General features: G+C 46.6%; 1 protein-coding gene across 1 annotated transcript; it reads right to left on the reverse strand.

The window, feature by feature from the left end:
* Nucleotides 1-2,613: 2,613 nt before the first annotated feature.
* PHF11 (PHD finger protein 11) lies at nucleotides 2,614-18,483 on the reverse strand. Its single transcript, XM_010160300.1, has 9 exons — nucleotides 18,367-18,483; nucleotides 16,666-16,773; nucleotides 15,663-15,796; nucleotides 12,683-12,729; nucleotides 9,492-9,550; nucleotides 7,980-8,046; nucleotides 5,780-5,902; nucleotides 4,489-4,560; nucleotides 2,614-2,753 (listed from the first exon to the last, which is right to left on the reverse strand). The coding sequence occupies exons 1-9, from the start codon at nucleotides 18,472-18,474 to the stop codon at nucleotides 2,614-2,616; spliced, it is 858 nt and encodes a 285-aa protein (XP_010158602.1). The 5' UTR covers nucleotides 18,475-18,483.
* Between the last annotated feature and the right edge of the window lie 240 nt (nucleotides 18,484-18,723).

Below are 18,723 nucleotides of genomic sequence, written 5' to 3' on the forward strand. Positions count from 1 at the left end.
ACTGAGGCGGTGAGTTAGGGGTTGCTGCAGGTCCAAAAGGACGTTGTAACCGTACGGGTAAAAGCGAGCGTCACCTGGTTTCTTGTACTGGCTGTGAAAGGCCACAGGGAAAACAAGTGAGCTCAAGTGAACTGTTGTAACGGTGTCGAGCAGAATACTCACTGGCAGTTAGCAAACCTGGATTGCGGAACCAGCTGGGGGTTTGCTGCCGTGTCAAGGACTGGAAATCTCAGTTAGGAGATCTAGGAACGTTAGGAAATCTCAGTTCTAGCACCACCTGTTGATATTTTCCATTTACTCTTTGGGCTTGGAGAAGAGTCTGCCCTGAGGCACCGGATGACCTCACTTAAACCATGAACTCCCTGGGATCACGGAGGAGCGGATGGCACGGATTTGCATGAATTTGCCATTTGCTGCGTGGATCTGGTGCGTAGGGAAGCGGGCAGAAATGGTACGTCCTCAAAGCCTGCGCAGGTGACTTTGACAAGAGGGGTGGCTAGCAAATCTGATTGGAAGCAAATCTCTATATTGGGGTATACATACACACCTTACTATGATTTGTAACGTACTCTGTGTAATCTGTTCAAGCAGTACGTGTAACGGTTAATGGAAAAAATACCCTCTTTGGTGACTTCAGGTTCCATTGGCTCCCTTGGAGGGGAAGGGATACGCTGTTCTGAAAGTGGGGGGTTAAGTGTTATATAAATTTAAACCACATGTAATAAAATTCAACTTTTGTACCTGTTCACTAGTGAACTTCTTTAGACCCGAAGAAAATGGCAAGCTTCTTGTCCTTACGTACAACAAGTTGGTTTAGTTTAAAAACCAAAGGAAAACACCACCAAAAACCGAAGCCCAAACCCAGCCCGCTCTGTGTATTGCTGAATCTTACCGCCTTCACTGTGCTTGACAAATACCTGTGATCTCAGTGCCACAAAGTGCTGGGGTTATGACTTTGCTCAGCTTTGCACAGCCTTGAACTTTGATCTCAGTGCCACAGAGTGTTGGGGTTGACTTCGCTCAGCTTTGCACAGCCTTGAACTTCGTGTTGGTGACAGGGGGCCCAGGGAGCTGCTGTAGCGTGACCTTGGGAGTTCAGTCTTGGGATAGTCTGGCAAAATGCTTCCAAACAGGTCACAAATGTGCCGGATAAAGAACTTGGTTTGGATTGCAAACTCCAGACTAAAGGTCCGGCCTGGGGAGGGCATGTCAGCGGAGGACAGGGCTAAGCTGTGCTGAAGCCTGTCTGTAACGGAGGGCTGCAGCAGGGATAAAGCTCACATCAGCTCATGTATCTTTCCTGGGACAGTGGGTCAGCATCTCTCTTTGTTCCCTAATGCTGGATAAATCCACGTTAACACACTTCTGTGTTAGCTGGGAGTTTTCTAGGCAGAACAGCGATGAGTGGCACTGGACTGCTTGGCTCAGGCAGCAAACTGGTGGTATATCTTTCCCGTGACAGTGGGTCAGCATCTCTTTGTTCCCTAATGCTGCATAAATCCACGTTAACACACTTTTGTGTTAGCTGAGTTTTCTACAGCGATGAGTGGCACTGGACTACTTGGCTCAGGCAGCAAACTGGTGGTGTTCCTAGGCCCAGACAACCAGCAGGCCTGAACTGGGCAAGCAAGGGCAAACCCGAGTGTGCTGTTCTGCAAGTGTTTGTTGTGTTTGTTGTGTTTGTTCAATCTCTGCCTTCATATGGAACAAGGCCAAGTTAGGAACTTTCAGTAGCCAGGGAGAGAGCCCAACTGTTCAGGGGCTGGTGCTGCAGCCTGTCACTGGTCCTGCTCTGCTTGCTCCGGAGAGGCAAGGAGTAGTGAAACTGCAGTGTGACAGCACGCCCCTCCCTGGCCACAGCCCATGCAGCGTGACTGAGTACACAGCCTTCTTAAAAACAATTTATTAACCTACCCTTATATAGCTAAACAACGCTTTTCTGTGGTCAAACGGGCTTAAGACAAAACACAAGGAAGTCATATCCTTTCTTAACGAAGAAAGGAAGATAGTCCACTGTCTGATCCACTCTTCGATCGTACCTGTTGTTTAGAGTGTGCTGCCCCACCGTTCCAGCCTGCCTGCAAACACTGTTTCGCCACTGCTGTTGCAGCAGAACTAGTTAGACGTTAAGCACTCAATTAAGAATCCTCTCATTAAAAAAAGTCCCAAACTCCAGTTCGTAAATCAGAAGGCTTCTTGGAGTGCAAGTTCTGCTAATTTCTCTTTGGAAAGCCGAAGCAGCAATGCAGTCCTTAAAACGTCACTGTCTCGCTGCACAGCACAGTCAGAAAAGGGCTCCCACAGGTGAAGTGACTTCAGCGTGTGCTGGGGCAGCCAACGCTGCCTTAGCTTGGAGAGAAAAAGTCTTCATGAGGGTTTTGTTCAGCTTTAAGAAAAGCTGAGTTGGGTGTGTAACACTCACTGACCCACAGCAGAGTTTAAAGAACGGGACAACTTAAAATTATAGCAACAGTGAGGTATAAAAATGAGTAAAACACCTGGTTCTTGCCTGCGTCCCTCACTGGGGGTGGGGGACTGATTTGGACGTGAACCAGGCATGCTGTAGCACTGGGAAATCCTAAATACTGGCACCATTACAGACAGACCTGGGGGTTATTCAGACACTGTACTGGATGTACTAGCAGTGTTCTCTTGGGCAGGAAGGGTGACTTCTTTTAAGTCCTGCAGTAGCTCAATCTTGTTATCCAGTCTTTTTCTGCTTTCCAGAAGCTCCTGGATTTTTTCCTCTGTTCCTGTGATGAAGAAAATAAAACCTTGAATTCCGACATAACTATTAGTTTAAAACACACGTTAATAGAATCACAGAACGGTTTGGGTTGGAAGGGACCTTAAAGACCATCCAGTTCCAACCCCCCTGCCATGGGCAGGGACACCTTCCACTAGACCAGGTTGCTCAAAGCCTCATCCAGCCTGGCCTTGAACACTTCCAGGGATGGGGCATCCACATGTTACAGATGCATTAACACCACAGAGGCTGAAAGCTTCACCGCCAACAAAAGCTCTGCCGTTGCGCAGCGCAGCCTTTCGCCTGCCGCCCTGCACGCCCGGTCTCTTCAGTCAGAGGTGGACTGTGTGCTGCAGGAGAGGCGAGCCCAAGTATCGCAGCGCCAGAAGGAACCACAGAGCCGTAGGCTTACACACCTGGGCACCCCTGTGCTGTACTCTCAGACCAGCTACGTTACCGACTTGATGTAAACCACGTCAGAGTTCAGATTTCAGTACGGAGCAACGAGTGTTTCTGTACAACCCTTTGGCTTTCTGCCTGCCCCCATTTCTTCCTCTTGGTTCAGAAAGCCCCCTGCGGCTGCTGCATGTGCACACAGAGGATGATGTACGCGCACACACTCCAGCTGTGGAGCCCTCAACATCAGAAGGATATTGACCAGTTGGAGCGAGTCCAGAGGAGGCCACGAAGATGCTCAGAGGGCTGGAGCCCCTCTGCTATGGGGACAGGCTGAGAGAGTTGGGCTTGTTCAGCCTGGAGAAGAGAAGGCTCCGGGGAGGCCTTATAGCACCTTCCAGTACCTGAAGGGGCTACAAGGAAGCTGGGGGGGCCTTTTTACAAGGGCCTGTAGTGACAGGACAAAGGGTAACGGGTTTAAATTGAAAGTGGGCAGGTTTAGATTAGATATCAGGAAGAAATACTTCCTGGAGAGGGTGGTGAGGCACTGGCACAGGTTGCCCAGAGAAGCTGTGGATGCCCCATCCCTGGGAGTGTTCAAGGCCAGGCTGGATGAGGCTTTGAGCAACCTGGTCTAGTGGAAGGTGTCCCTGCCGATGGCAGGGGGGTTGGAACTAGATGGTCCTGAAGGGCCATCCAACCCAAACCATTCCATGATTCCCTTTTCACAAGGATAAATCAAAGCAGAAGTTGGAGCAAGGTGCTGACTGTCAGAGAGGGAAAAGGGAGCAAGAGACTTGCCAGTCAGAAAAACTGTTTGAACCCTGTTGCTTGCAACAGCTGAGAAAGGAGCCCGGGCTCCAGAGCTCCCAAGCAACTGCTCCTTGTTTTCATTTCACTCCCAGCGTGCTTGGCTTGTTTGTTACAATCACCATCGTTCTGCCTTTAGTGCTTCAAGCTCTTCACTGACACACAGCAGCCAGTCGCTCTGAAGGGCATTCGCCAGAAAGGAGCAGAGCTGTAACGCCCAGGAGCTGCCAAAGGGAGGCTGCGGAGAGGGAACAACCTGCAGAAAACGGAAAGCACCCTGCAGGGGGAGAAGTTCCTCTGGGGCAGAGACCCTCTGGTCTTTTAAAGCTGTTGTTGCCCTTCAGGCCAGCCAGGACAGGCTGTATTTGTAAAGATTCAGGCAGCAATGGCTTCTATTAAATTATTTATATAATGTTAAGAAAATATGTTCCTTGGAATTTTCATTTTAAACAGTCATTTCTCAAAATGCTCAGAAGAACAACCTCAAGGCCAAACCCGTAGCAACTGCTGCTGCTCCGACAGCTTATTTCACATACCTGAATGAACGTTTGTCAGTATGTTTTCAAACAGTCTGCAGTCAAAGAGCGACATCACCGTCTCTTCGTACTCTGGGGAAAGAGGCAACTTAGTATTACAGAGTAAAGGCTTACAGAACCCTCACCTTAATGTGGAGCCCTACATTAGGGGCTTCAGTACCTGAAGGAGCCTACAGGGAAGCTGGGGGGGACTTTTTACAAGGGCCTGTAGTGACAGGACAAGGGGGAACGGGTTCAAATTGAAAGTGGGGAGGTTTAGATTAGATATCAGGAAGAAATTCTTCCTGGAGAGGGTGGTGAGGCACTGGAACAGGTTGCCCAGAGAAGCTGTGGATGCCCCATCCCTGGAAGGGTTCAAGGCCAAGCTGGATGAGGCTTTGAGCAACCTGGTCTAGTGGAAGGTGTCCCTGCCCATGGCAGGGGGGTTGGAACTAGATGGTCTTTAAGGTCCCTTCCAGCCCAAATTATTCTGTGATTCTATGATTAGGAGCAGCACAAAACAGTAGTTGCTTATTTTATATCATACCAATTGCTGGAGGTTTTCAGATGTCCTTCCTTCTCATACAATCTACACTGAGAAAGAAGGATGGATTTGTCAGTCTGACCACACCGATTCCTCTTGACAGATCATGTGGGACAGTGCTATTGCCACTCAATGGTAAAAACCAACCCAGAATGATGCCTCAATTTCATAACGCGAGGCTTTCGGAGAAACAAAACAGTGTTGTGGCAAAAGGAACATCAGAGTGGAATCCTCCAAGAATGAGTGCTTCATACAAACTGCTATTTTAACCCACAAAATCCCCAAAACCACACTAACGGTTGGCAATAAAGTTCTAGCTAATCATCCAAAGACTTAAAATGGATATACTCATGGATTTTTCCCTCAAAAGAGTGTGGATACAAACAGACAGCTGGTCCCTCTGTGAAAGTGCAAGAACAGAGATTATAACCCAAATAAAACCTGCTGGTTCTCGTCAGGACCACTGTCTCCCTCAGCGCCTGGGAGACATGGTCAGGCACAACCTCCCCATGCTTATGCCAACGGATACCAGGCAGCTTCAGAAATGCAAAGCCAGGCAGCCTTACTACAGCTGGCAGCTCTGCCCCTCTACTGACACGGGCATTCTCCAAAACCTCGCTCTCCACCTGGAGTGCAGTGGCAGAAACAAGGCAGGGCCCAGCTACTGAGCACTCAGGGCATCCCCCGGAAGGTGACCCAGGGCCGAGCACCTGGCATTTGGATCTGCATTTCTGCCCTGAAAGTGGAGTCTCCCGTGGGTCTCCATACCTGTTTCTGAAGTGTTGTCATCCATCAGTTTTTCCTGTGCCAGGTGAAGCGTGTCCAGCATTTCTTCAAATATGTCATCCAGAAGCCCGGCTTGCTTGCATTTCCTAAGGAAGTCTATTCGGACTGGTAAAACACAAGAACACACTCTTACACAGAAATCATCTGTAAAGGGGGCTTTGTTCCCTTCAGAAAGAAAACTTTGGCTGAAGCCTCCCTTCCAGTAACAAATACTTATACAAATCTCCAGCTCCTCCAGCTACTCACTGGGCCCTTTTCAGTGGGAACATGAACGTGGTCAGGACACGTAAACATTGTGCTAGGTGTAAAATCACCTAAGCTCTAGGGGCTTGGCTTCATCCACCAAAAGCAAGTATCTCCTAAGTGCACCCTTCCTAAATCCTCCTGATAGCCCCTAGTATAGGAAAGCACGTGATTTGTCTTGCTTTTTATCTTTCTTCCAATTCTCGGGACCACAGCATGGACTGAACAGGCTAAAGGATAGAAAACAGCTCCAGAAGCAAATCAGTATTGGATTTGGGATGGAAATTAAGGCTACTTTTACTGCAAGTGACCCAGGCATTAAACATGCTTAGTACAGCCCATTTTATACACCAACTTGGTCAGATTTGGATTGCTGCGGAGATAACTACCTATTTTTTCTTCATTTCAGAGCAGCAGGTCAGTGCCAGGTTCCAGTAAGATGAAAGGGGTGTTCAAAAGGAACAGGGACAGCTCAGGGAAGTCTGCCAGTCTCCATGAAAAAACAATGTTCCTTTTCACTGGAGACATTTCTGAGAATAAAAACATGGTTTCACTTAAACTACAAGTATTCCAGGACACTCTGTAGGTTCCCTGTTCTTCATACTGGTAGTAAAAATTTAGGAAAACCATTAGGCAGACACCTACTGTTACAATACCCTGCCCATGTACTAAGCATAGCCATTGGAAGGTGAATTATCACCACTAAGGCCTTCCAAGTGACAGCAGAATCCTGACAAGCAGTTCCAGCAGGATTTTTGGGGTAATATGAAAGCTGCAGAACTGAAGGATGGGTCCAGTGCTTTATTTCACTGTTGTAATAGCATAGAGTCACAGAGTGGTTTGGGTTGGAAGGGACCTAAAAGCCCATCCAGTTCCACCCCCCCTGCCATGGGCAGGGACCCCTTCCACTAGACCAGGTTGCTCAAAGCCTCATCCAGCCTGGCCTTGAACACTCCCAGGGATGGGGCATCCCCAGCTTCTCTGGGCAACCTGTGCCAGTGCCTCACCACCCTCTCCGGGAAGAATTTCTTCCTGATACCCGATCTAAACCTCCCCACTTTCAATTTAAACCCGTTACCCCTTGTCCTGTCACTACAGGCCCTGGTAAAAAGTCCCCTCCCAGCTTCATTGTAGGCTGCAATAAGGTCTCCCTGGAGCCTTCTCTCCTCCAGGCTAAACAAGCCCAATTCTTGCAGCCTTTCATCACAGGAGAGGTGCACCAGCCCCCTGAGCATCTTCATGACTTCCTCTGAACTCACACCAACTGGTCCATGTCCTACCATCTCTCTGCAGTAAAAGACTCCATTAAGCCCCCTGTGCAGGCCTAGGGTCCAAAATAACATAACCATGCAGTGGCAGCAGTAAGCAGCAGCATTCAGCAAGCCCCATTCCTACCCAGTGTGCTAGAGCTCCTGCAATGGTGAGCTGAACGCCCCTCTCCCCGGGTCACTGCTCAAGCTCTGCTCCTCACAGCACCTCCTCTGCTAACCCACCCCAGGGCACCCCACTCCTTCCAGAGTGGGGGGGTGGGGTGGGTGTCAGCGCAAGGAGACAGAGATGAAGGAGAAATGACTCCATGCTATGTTTAAATGTACTGATAGGGGGGAGGCAAAGGGGGTGAGGGAGAGGCACCCCTGTTTACTGGAGACACAGCGGCCAGCCAGAGCAGAGGCATTCCAAAAATCCCAGGTGAATTCACCGTCTCGCCTCACACAGCAAGTCTGGTCCAAAGCACGGAGATTTGTTTGCTGCACAATTATTAAAACCTGCAGAGTCACTCTGCAGATCAGACTGCTGCTCCCTCGCCAGAGCCTGGAGAGTCACTTGTCTCAGGAGGATGATAAGGATACAGCACCACCACTACCAAACATCTCCAAGCGCTCAACTTCAGCGTAACAGATCCCAGGATCTCCCAGTTGTTGCATAAAGCAAGTCGCACCTTTGTGGCTGTTGTTTTTCCTTTTTAGTATTTGTAAACCGTTTTCTTCTGCTGTCTCTTCTGTGCTCTGTAAGAGAATCAAAAACGTATTTTTACTGACACTGCTCTGCTTTCATTATCTTACCTCTGTATTAGCAAAAAGATAAAAAGCAACCCAGATTTCCGGAAATACAGTCAGCTTCTCTGCCCAGCTAATGATATTTCTCCCCAGACATTCAGTTCTTTATGAAAACCGGCAAGAACTGCTCCAAAGCACAACCCTAAAAAAAGCCCAACGCTTGGGGCACCAGCCTCCTTAATTAGTGCATATGCAAATAGCACTGATGTTGGTAAACGCTTACTGCTGATTCCCAGCGCAAAGAGCGTTGGGTTCCCTAGACCAGATGTGACACTAGAAAGGATTTGAGAGGGGAGGGGGAATGTTTTCCTTTTCCTTTGGATGGGACGCGGTCATTCTCCGCTGTTCCACGCCATCCCACAGTAATACAAATAACGAAGCTCCACCACAACGCTCCGCCTGTGTAAAAATGCATTGCTTCCACAAAGGTAAACAATCTATCCTAGGCGGATAAATCCTGGAGCTCCCCAACTTGTCATCTGCAGCATTTGGATTGACTGCCGAGGTCACTAGCAGCGGAAATGGCACATTACCATGCGTAACAGGTCACATGAGTCTCGGTTCTAACAGCAGGCACGTAAGCGGATTTACAGCGGAGAAATTCTTGGAGAGAAGCCACCTACTCTTACGGGAGTACTACGAAAAAGCTGCTGGGATCACCCACATCCCCTCACTTAACCTCCCTTTAACCTCAAGGCCTGGGAAAGGCAGAAGTTTTTTCCCAAGGAATGCTGGATGCTAATTCCTCTAGAAAGGAGAAATCCCAACACTCCTGCCAAGAGTCAATGGGAGTTTCATTGCATACTTTCGTGGAGCCAAGAGAATTGCTTCCAAACTTAAGATACGCTGTATTTACAGGTTTTCTAACAACAGCCTCTAAAACATCTCCCCCTGCAACCAGAGGGATGCTCTGCTCCTTAGCTCCAAACCCTCAGGAAGGCTCATCCTCATCGGCACAGCTAAGAATGGCCTGATCTGCCGGGAAGATCTGCCACATCTACCGTGAGCACAGGCTCACAAACGAGCGAGTGCTTGTTTAAAAGGCCAAGTGACTCATCGAAAGCAGCTTTTCCTGTAAACTGTGTCAAGCCCTGAGCAAATCCGAGGGCCGCAGTACTTCCAAAGAAAAGGAATCCCTTTCTGGTCATGTCAAGGTCACAGCCACTGAGTCAGCCTGTTTCAGAGGTTCCTATGGCGCCTGTGCCACGTTACAGTTTTGTTTGGCGGAACAACAGGATCAAACCAAGGCAGCTGTAAATAAGAAGTTCCTGCTTCGCCGAGGAAGTCTCTTTCTGAATACACTGCCACCACACTTCACTGAAGAAGCCCTTTGCTGTAGCAGATGTGGATTCCTGTTTTAGAATCACTTCGAACCACTTAAAATTCAAAATTACCATTTGTTCCGTGACGGTGGAAGATTTCAACCCAAGTCTTCTCCTCTTACTAGCTGCATCTAGGAATCGAGAAACAACAAATGTGTCAAGCTCGGACTGATGATTTCACATCATTCAAATACTCTCTTTACCCAAAATGCTACAGGAGTGAGGCGCTTCGGGTGGCAAGGCAAGAGTACATTTTAGCTTCCCCAAATACCCGAGGTTTCAGTGGGATTCATGTTATTTCCATTTAAGAAAAATTACAAGCCTGAATCGTTAGGAAGAAGTGCAAATCACTGTAGCGTTGATATCACTTCTCCTTTCAAACTCAGTATAAAGCAAACCCCAGTTTTTAACGTAACATTTTTGATTGTGGCTGAGTGAACAACTTCTCCCCAGCAGCGACACTGCCTCTGGCTGGTAAAAACTTCAGGCAAATTTATGAAAGATGACTGGGTTTTTTTCAGTCCATTCTTGTTTATGTCAATACACCCTCAAAACTAAGATTACATAAAGAATTTAGGTGTCCCAAAGACACACAAGTGGCATTAGGTTTTTCATCGATATAACGACCCTCCCAGAAAGCCTCCTGAAGCAATTTAACTCGTTAAATTAATATTATTCACACTACAAAAGTGTTTTTAGTGACATGGTGTGAGATCTCTGCAAAACCATCTGCTTTCCCTCCATCCTCTCTATCAGCACGCACCAGCCTCTCCCCCACGTTGTTAGGGGCAGCCACCGAGAACAGCTACAGCGTCACAAGCAGGGGACAACCCTGGCAAGGAAGACACGGCAGGAGCAGAGAAAGCTAAAGAAGAGTTCAACCACCCACCAAAACCTGAGGGCTTTAAATGCAGTGGGGTGACACACCCCCTTCCCACTTAACTCTACCTCTGCTGGGCAGCACTTAGCAAGGGTTTTCCTGTTAGAAATCCTATTAAGAGGAATGAGGAGCTACTGTCGGTGCAGGAAGGCAGTTGAAACAAGTTTGGGGTTTGGGCACCCTTCTTTGAGTATGGGGCTGTAAATGTGTATTTTTCGTGGCCTGAAAGGAAATCATAGCTTCTCACTTCATCCAAAATAAAGCTGGGTGGCTTAATTCGGAGCAGTTTAGGAGATGCTGGTGTAGACACAGTGTTTCTTGCAGTCTAGCAGGATATATTTGATCTGTGGTAGGATTTTCTCAGCTCTTCCTCATGTTTGTTTTAGGGATGCCTTATAAAACAAGAGGAACACAGTCCCAAGAGCAGCCCAACTCTTCCTGCTCTCTGCAGAGTTCTCTGCTCTTCTACGTTTGTCAGTCTTTACTCTGGGCACATCCAAGGTCCCCAGATAAGCAGAGGTTGGAGCCTGTTTCCAAGCCCAAACTGCCCTCCCATCCCTGCTGCACAGAGCTGCAAGGAGACCTCTTGGCCCCTAAGGCACCCTGTCCCCTTCCAACCACACAGCAGAGCCCTGACACTTCAGCACAGGAATGTTGTCCAGACCAAGAACAAGGAGATGTTCCTTGATTCCATTTTCTCCAAGCTACAGGGGGAGAAAAACAGGTCTGGAGAGGCATCCCTTTTGTACCAGCTCCTGCTCCCAGGTCACTCCAGGAGAACAGAGGAGCTACTTCACCTGAATTGGAGTCTGAAAGCCAAAACTCTATCACGGAGCCACAGCGCTTCCACCCCAGCCCTGGCTATTCCAAGTGCTACACTTGCATCCGAGAGCTGCTCAGAGGCAGGAGGCATTGGGATGGGGAACCACGTGTCATTTACCCAACTCTCACAGCTGCTCCTCACCACCTGGGGTACAGCTACTCTCAGACTGGGGTGGGAGAAGCTCATTCAGGAGGCAGGGCAGACCCTGCCAGCAGAACCCATTTACAGGGGGTAAACAAACTGAGGATCTCCAAAGGAAGTGCCTCTGGAAGATCTACTCCAGGAGAAAACTCAGGGAACAGGCCGCACATTGTATATGCGGCACTTGAAGACACCAAGACCTTCAACCTCGTAAGATTCAAGCCTTCCTTATGAAAAAGGTGTTCTACAGGGCTGGGCCTAATGCCTTAATCTCATCTCATACCGGAGACAAAGCAGTCCTGGCCCTGTCTAGTTCCTGGGCAGGAGACCACTGGGGACCCCAGACAGACCCAACAGACTGACAGCCATCAGACCACAGAAATCAAATTAAGTTTTAAAAAGGGAGGGGATGTCAGGCCTCAAAGTTGTGTGGATAAACAAAAAGCAAAAGTACTAAGTGAAATAAGAAGCTGCATTTGGTTAGTGAACCACAGCAAGATCAGGTGTTAAACGGAATGCGTGTCTGGCTAAGAAGCCCCAGACTCCACGACTGGAAGTTTAAATGATAATCACCTAACCCACCCCTTGAGTGGCACCAGGGAGGAGCCAGACTTCGTCAGGATTAGCCCAAGTTGGCTTGACTTCAGTGGGAGCACACCGCTCGGCATCAGCGCTCACAGTCCGGTTCAGCCTCTGCTTTGAAGTTAAGCCACTCTAGGACCCACGTTTGAGCAGGACTGCATGCAATAGATTAACAAAGTCACAGCTTTGGTTAATTTGGCCAGCTTCCCAACTACCTCAGCATCAGCCAGGACCAGGACTGCCAAATCAAGCTGCATTTCTGCAGCAAAGGAAGCAATCCTCAAACAGGGCTCATCTCACCCTTTTTTTTTTTTCTTCACTTAAAAAGCTCTTTGGGATCCTTCAGAATGAAAGGCCCTATTTAAAAAACAACTGCTGTGAATACAGAAGATGCAAATGACAACGTTTTAACGTAACTACAGATAAAAACCCCAAGGTGACCACTCCTGTAACAGCCCTCGCTCTGCTGATCAATTGTAAGCTTGTGCATCACTCGTTAGCATGACTCTCCTGTCTCACATAGAATTTTACAAGCTGCTTGGGCCTATCTGCCTGCGTCGAGTCAGAATAATTCCATGAAGGATCAGGTCTACAGCATTTTAAGTCAGTTTTGAGGAACGTTCAGGGAAGATCAAATATAAACATTTCCTACTTCAAAAAAACTTCTCGATTTTTGTGCATACACACGGATCTCAACCAAACCCCTCCAGCAAAAATAGAAACCCACCGCTCAGTTATGAAGGTGAGGTAACATCTATTTTGTTCAAATGAGTTATTGACTGTAGGATGCAAACCTTTACAACAAATGAAATCAATGAAGACATTAAAGAAACTCACCATAGTGATTGGTCCTATTGCCTGGGTCATGTTTTGGGCAGAACACTCTAAAATTTAAGTTCAGTTTTAAGAAAAAGAGAAAAAGTATTAATAAATATGTAAACAGAGTTATGCTGACTGATTTTAACAGATATTTCCCCCTCTTTTCATTGAATGTAAACTGAAAGACACTTAAAAAACCTCAACAGGATTCTTGTTCGGCATTACCCACCTAGGAAAGTACCTGCTGTAAAGGCACATACAGGCACAAGCTTGTGCTTGTACTCTCAGAGCCCCAGTGGACTCCGAACACTAAAGTTCTGAATTATCATTTCCATCACCCCTCTCTCTTTGGACTTGCTCACTGTTCGAATCCCGGGTCAGACGCGTTTCATCCGGTGTGGCGATCGCTGTGGCAGAGGTACTCCTACTGAAATGCCTCATTGAAGGGAGAGCCACCGCTGTCAGGGTGAAATACCACAGTACTACAACTGCTTACCAGTCAGCTTGAATTTACAAGCCCTGCAAGATGTGCCGGCACTGCCATGCACAGTACCAGCCACTGGTCTGGAGATCCCTGCGCCCCTTCCCTTCTACTGCCCCATGCTGCTGAGGTGGTTCCCAAATCCTGAGGGCACTCTGTTTGAGATCCAGTAGCTTAAAGCTGCTCAATCTGTTCGTTTCTTAAAGACTTTAGTAATATGTGAGATGGGAATATTTTCTCTGGCTCTAGGAGAATTCCTTGGATGAGGCAAAACGCAACAGATACAGCTGGAAATAGTCCTTACTGCTGGATACAATAATGTGTAGAGAACGTGAACCAGCTTCTGTAATGTGTCTTTCTTACGGAAGGATCCCAAATCATTCTGTAAGCAAAACTGCCTTGTCAAGAGCGTGGTTTAGCTGATCTCTTCTTTACAAATCTATTTGCAAAGTGTTTGGAAGCGGTTTTTAATGGTAAATGCATTTACTAGGACCTTTTCAACTTATTGTCATTCTTTGATTTTAACAAAACAGAAGCACTGACCTTAGAAACGCAGTCTGCTCTCTTGACAGGCCAGCTTTTTGCACAAAATTCATTTTGATGCACAAAAAACCCTGGATTTATGAATGCCTAACAATTCAATTGGAAAGCTAAGTACTGGAGGCACTTTTTTTACATCCCTGAATTTCTCATGTTACTCTTTGGAGATTGGTTTTTTCCTCCTCTCCCTTTAATTCTATTCTTTCCTGGTTAAAACCAACATTCCTTAGTATAAGAACATCTTATAAAGGACAATACCTTTTACTACTCAGGCCACTTTACCTGGAAGCACTTCCCTACTCTCATTTTTGCAAGACAGCAGCACAAATTACACTTATTTCCCCACCTCTACTCTTACTGGCCACTTCCATTGCACTCTATGCCTTCTCTTTTTTGTTCTGCTGTTTGTTTTGCTAATCACTGCTCATCACCACAAGGATGGCAACCCAGAATTCAAAACCAACAGCTCTCTCTCCTAAAGGAATTCTTTCTTTTGATATGCTTTTCAGTATGTTATATTTCACCATGAAAGAGTGCAGGGGGCTGTCAATCCATGTTTTTCAAGTCTTGTTCCTCTTCTCTCCAATAATTTCAGGCTAGCTACAATTTTTGTGCTTTATTTATGCTACTGATACTATGCCAAAAATCCCTGAAACCTGCCTCACCATCCTCCTCTAATCCAGCCCTTTTTCGTCGCTTCAGTGCAGGTTGCTGTAGCCTGGTTTGCTCTATTTCTATAGAGGACAGGCAACTAGTCTCACACAGTGACAAGGCATTTTTAAGGGTCCCTTCTTCCAAATCTCCAGGTCACCAGCTCTGAAAACCACCAAATCAAACTATATATTCCAGCACTTTACCAGTTTGTATCTAGACTGCTATCAGTCCCATTCATTTTTCAACATCTTGAGAAGTTCAGCCCCAAGCATCCTTTCTAAAGCTGTATGACAAGAGCCATTTATTCTGACATCATGGAAATTTTCCATCCTCCCAGCTACACTCTTCCACGTGCTTTGCAGAATTCTGAAGACGTTATAAGCCTAAACTAAACATCTCATCTTCCCTAGGCTTACAGCCTTGCAGAAAGACATATTTATTTTGGACTGAGAGCCCTAGGGAAGCAGCAGGAGTGCAAGTGTTTTGACACAAAAGGACTCATCTTCCACTACTGCTAAGGATCGCACTTGTCCACCTCTTCCTGAAACAGTGATTAGATTGTCTACCAGATTAATTTAAGACTAACGTGGCCTGTGATCAATCAGGCCTTGCATAGAAATTGCCATCGGGGGTTTTATGCACCTCAGACTAACTCTGCACTTCAGAAGGTCCTTAAGTCCCAATTTCTCAACCCCTTTCATCTGCATTCTCCAACCAGCTCATTCCACTGAACGGCAACAGAGGCAGCCTGAGGGCAGCGGACACCAGGACTAGCATGATCAGAACAGAACATTTACTTAAGGTCTGTTTAATTGTGTTAATGCCAGCAATGTACTTGAAAGGAAAGGAGGGCTTTGGTGGGAATACAAAGTTCTCTGAAGGCCTATGGAGGGAAACCTACCAGAATTTGCCCAATGTGAACAGATCCAGAAGTGCTATCGCCTGCTCTGGGCTCAGACCACATTTACTGAAGCTTCTGAACCAACAGAAATAGAGAACTTGAGTGACATTAACAAAAACTGTGGTCCTTGAAGACTAACTAGATAGCCAGTAAGGACTGACTCCCTCAGTTTTGGCCCAGTGATCTTTCAGCTGTGTTGCTGGTTCAGACACTGAAGAGATTCCTTCCCACTGGTGTGATGTCTTCCTGCGAAAGGAAAACACTTCTCCTATTGCTTGTGAACAGAAGATCAAGCATCACTAAGAGAGGAGAACGTATTTCCTTTTTAAAAAAAACACAGAATGACACAATTTTTAAGTTTCTCTTTGACACCACCACCAAAACCCTGACCATAATTAGTTAGAAAATACTTGGTTAAATACCGGTAGACTCCATTGACTTCATCCGTTTCTATTGCTGCATCATCGCAGAGTGCACAGAAGTAGTGATAGCTTCTGCGACAGGCTCTTTCCTCGCATCCCACGGTGGCTCCTTTCTTGCGACAGAAGTTGCACATCTAGAACAGGATGAGGTTTAGCAGGTAAGCATTAGAGCTACCAAAAATCTTGCTATACAAGGAGAACACTACCCCTCCGTGGGAAAATCAAATCTTCTGTTGCAAGTCATAGAATCACAGAACAGTTTGGGTTGGAAGGGACCTTAAAGACCATCTAGTTCCAACCCCCCTGCCATGGGCAGGGACACCTTCCACCAGACCAGGTTGCTCAAAGCCTCATCCAGCCTGGCCTTGAAGGTGTCTACAAAGTCACCTTTGTAGAGCTCATCAGGCAAGTTCTCACCTGCCTACTCCTACCCTGTCACTATTTCAGCTGCCTGTTTCCCGCTTTACCTCTGCTTCATACCGATGAATTTGTAAAACGATGCAGAGAGCTGTGTGACAGCACCGGGCAACTTCTCGCCCTCCCCTAAATCTTGCCCAAGTTATTTCCATACCTATTGGTATTAGTGCTTGTATTTGTGTTTTCTAGGCTAACTTTGTAATGAGAAGAGTTCCTCCCAGGATGCAAGGGAATAAGGCAGCTGAGGACAAAGCCAGTAAGAAAACCTCATAAATAACCTTCCTTATGCTAAAAACAGAAGGTTTTTCCCTTTACACTTACAGATTGCATAATTTTCTTTCAGGCACTGGCTTGGTTCTTCACCAAAGGAAACTAAGGACTTAAAGGACAGAAAAAAACAACATATCTTCATACAAAATTAACTCAATTTCACCACATACCATGGAAAATCAATGCTTATAACTCTAAATCTGTAATTTCCCTCATCTCAGTAGATCAGAATGACCAAGTACTTCTTTTGCACTTTTTTCCAAGCATAAGACAGGCCAGACAGGACTAAGGGCTGATTCAGAAAGAACCTCCTTACCAGCCGCTTTCCTCTCTTGAGTTCTTTCAACACGGATGCCACATCAAACCTTACATCCAGGTTTTCTGGATTATACTCTTCAGATTCCACAAATCCTGAGGAAAATAACTACAGACACAAGAGCTAAGAATTAGTAGAGGGACTCAGTCACCAGTGTATTCCAGAGAAAATGCACTTAACCTACCTAAGCAAGGCAGATTTTTCTCTGTGTTTTTAAGAGGCTTCACCTACACTGAACAAGGAGCTGTGCTTAAACCTTTTCCCAGTCAAAAGAAGTTCCTCTATCTATACAGGAGCTTTCACCTGACCTGAAGGTGAACTAAGAAAAGATAACAAGGTGAGAAACCAAACTCAGTGAGAAGCATGAAGGAAGAAAGTCCGTACTCTGGGCAGCCTGGACTTGTGGAGAAGCTCTTCAGCTGACAGCCTCCACACTCTGAACATCTTGTTACCTACCCAGGTGTACAGTCTCACAATGGATGCAACATTTCTCTGTAATAAAATTCCCATGCAGTCCAATGCTAAGGACAGTTGACTGCATGAGAAAAAGCAACAATATTGTACAGACCCTGAGAGAAACCCACCAAAAATGCAGGCAGGCACATTTGGGCCACTTTAATTCCCACAGAATTGCTGAGCCATGACAGTAAGCAAGGAAGGGGAGTTCTTAGCAACTTTTTTCTAATCATTATATATAGCCAATTCCAAAGAAAAGTGAACTACCCTTATGTTAATAGCAGGTACAGTCTGTCTGCTCAGAAGGTGACAACTAACTGCAAAAGAGACGAACAGTGCAGAGAAATTAACAAAGTCAGGGCAGACAGAGTGTTTCAACACTGAAGCAACATCATAGCCCTAACAAAACTCTGTCAAACAAAACATGGTTACACTATATAACAAGTATCAGATGTTTCCAAAACAATCTGCTAAAAAAAAAAAAACCCACCCAAAACCAAAAACCACAGAGGCTGTAGAAAAATAAAGATGTAAACATAAAAACTGTGAGAATAAGAAGGCTGAAACAGTGAAAAACAGAAAGCTGTTCCAGCAGCAGGTGTATCTCCTGCACTAGGTGACCCTCACTGACGGGTGAATACTGTATCTGTAATTGATTCTGCACACCAAGAACCAGCTCCACCAAGATCCCAGAATAAATGGGAGGCATTCTGACAGCAAGAAGCCTAAATACATTCTAGGATCACAGCAGGCTTAGCGCTTCATAGATATTTTTATACAATCAACTTCTGATATTTTTATTCCTTATTTTACATACGGCGCAGACTGGGAAGGTTTTTTACCTTGATACATCAAGTGACGTGAATATTTGCCCGCAGAGGTTTAAGTAAGCACACAACTTTCTGTGGCCTCAGCAGCCTCACGCATTTCAGTGTCTCAAGAAGAACTATTCCTACTGCTGGACTCCATGTGCGCCTGGAACCACTCATCAGGAGCCGACATGCATGGAAACACCACAAATCAACGTGTCCAGCTGAGCAGCCGTGTCCTCTCCCTCTCCAAAATTCTGGCCAAGCCCTGTTGCTTTTCATGGCTTTCCAATCTAATATAAAAGCTTGCTGGTTTGGGTAACCAACCTTTGAATTCAGACACCACTGCAGAGCCAAAAGGAGACAAGCAGTGCAAACCCCCTTTAGCCCCTCTTCTCCGCTCATCTTAGGTACCGACCAACTAAAAGCCACTCACCAGACAATCCTGATGAGCTGCAACATTTCGCTCTTTGGCAACATACATTACAGAACCAGCCTCCCCTTCTGAACAGAACGCACACGTTCTTCTCACCATCTTCGCCATTATCCGGAAAACACCTAGAGCAGGAAAACTGGGACAAAACACAAAGCAGCTGATGCAACGATCACACGCCAAGCAGGATGAACGGAGGAAAGCACAGCTTGTTAGCACCTGCCCTCTAACTGCTCCTGCACCTACACCCCCAGAACCCTGGTGCTTTGCTCCTCCAGCAACAACTACTAGTGGAAGAGTAGAACTCTTGGGACAGCAGTGGGATGGAAACCAGCTCCCAGGAGTTCCAGCAGTTAGAGG

The sequence above is a fragment of the Eurypyga helias genome, unplaced genomic scaffold (assembly GCF_000690775.1).
Source record: "Eurypyga helias isolate BGI_N326 unplaced genomic scaffold, ASM69077v1 scaffold14521, whole genome shotgun sequence".
Lineage (NCBI taxonomy): Eukaryota > Metazoa > Chordata > Aves > Eurypygiformes > Eurypygidae > Eurypyga > Eurypyga helias.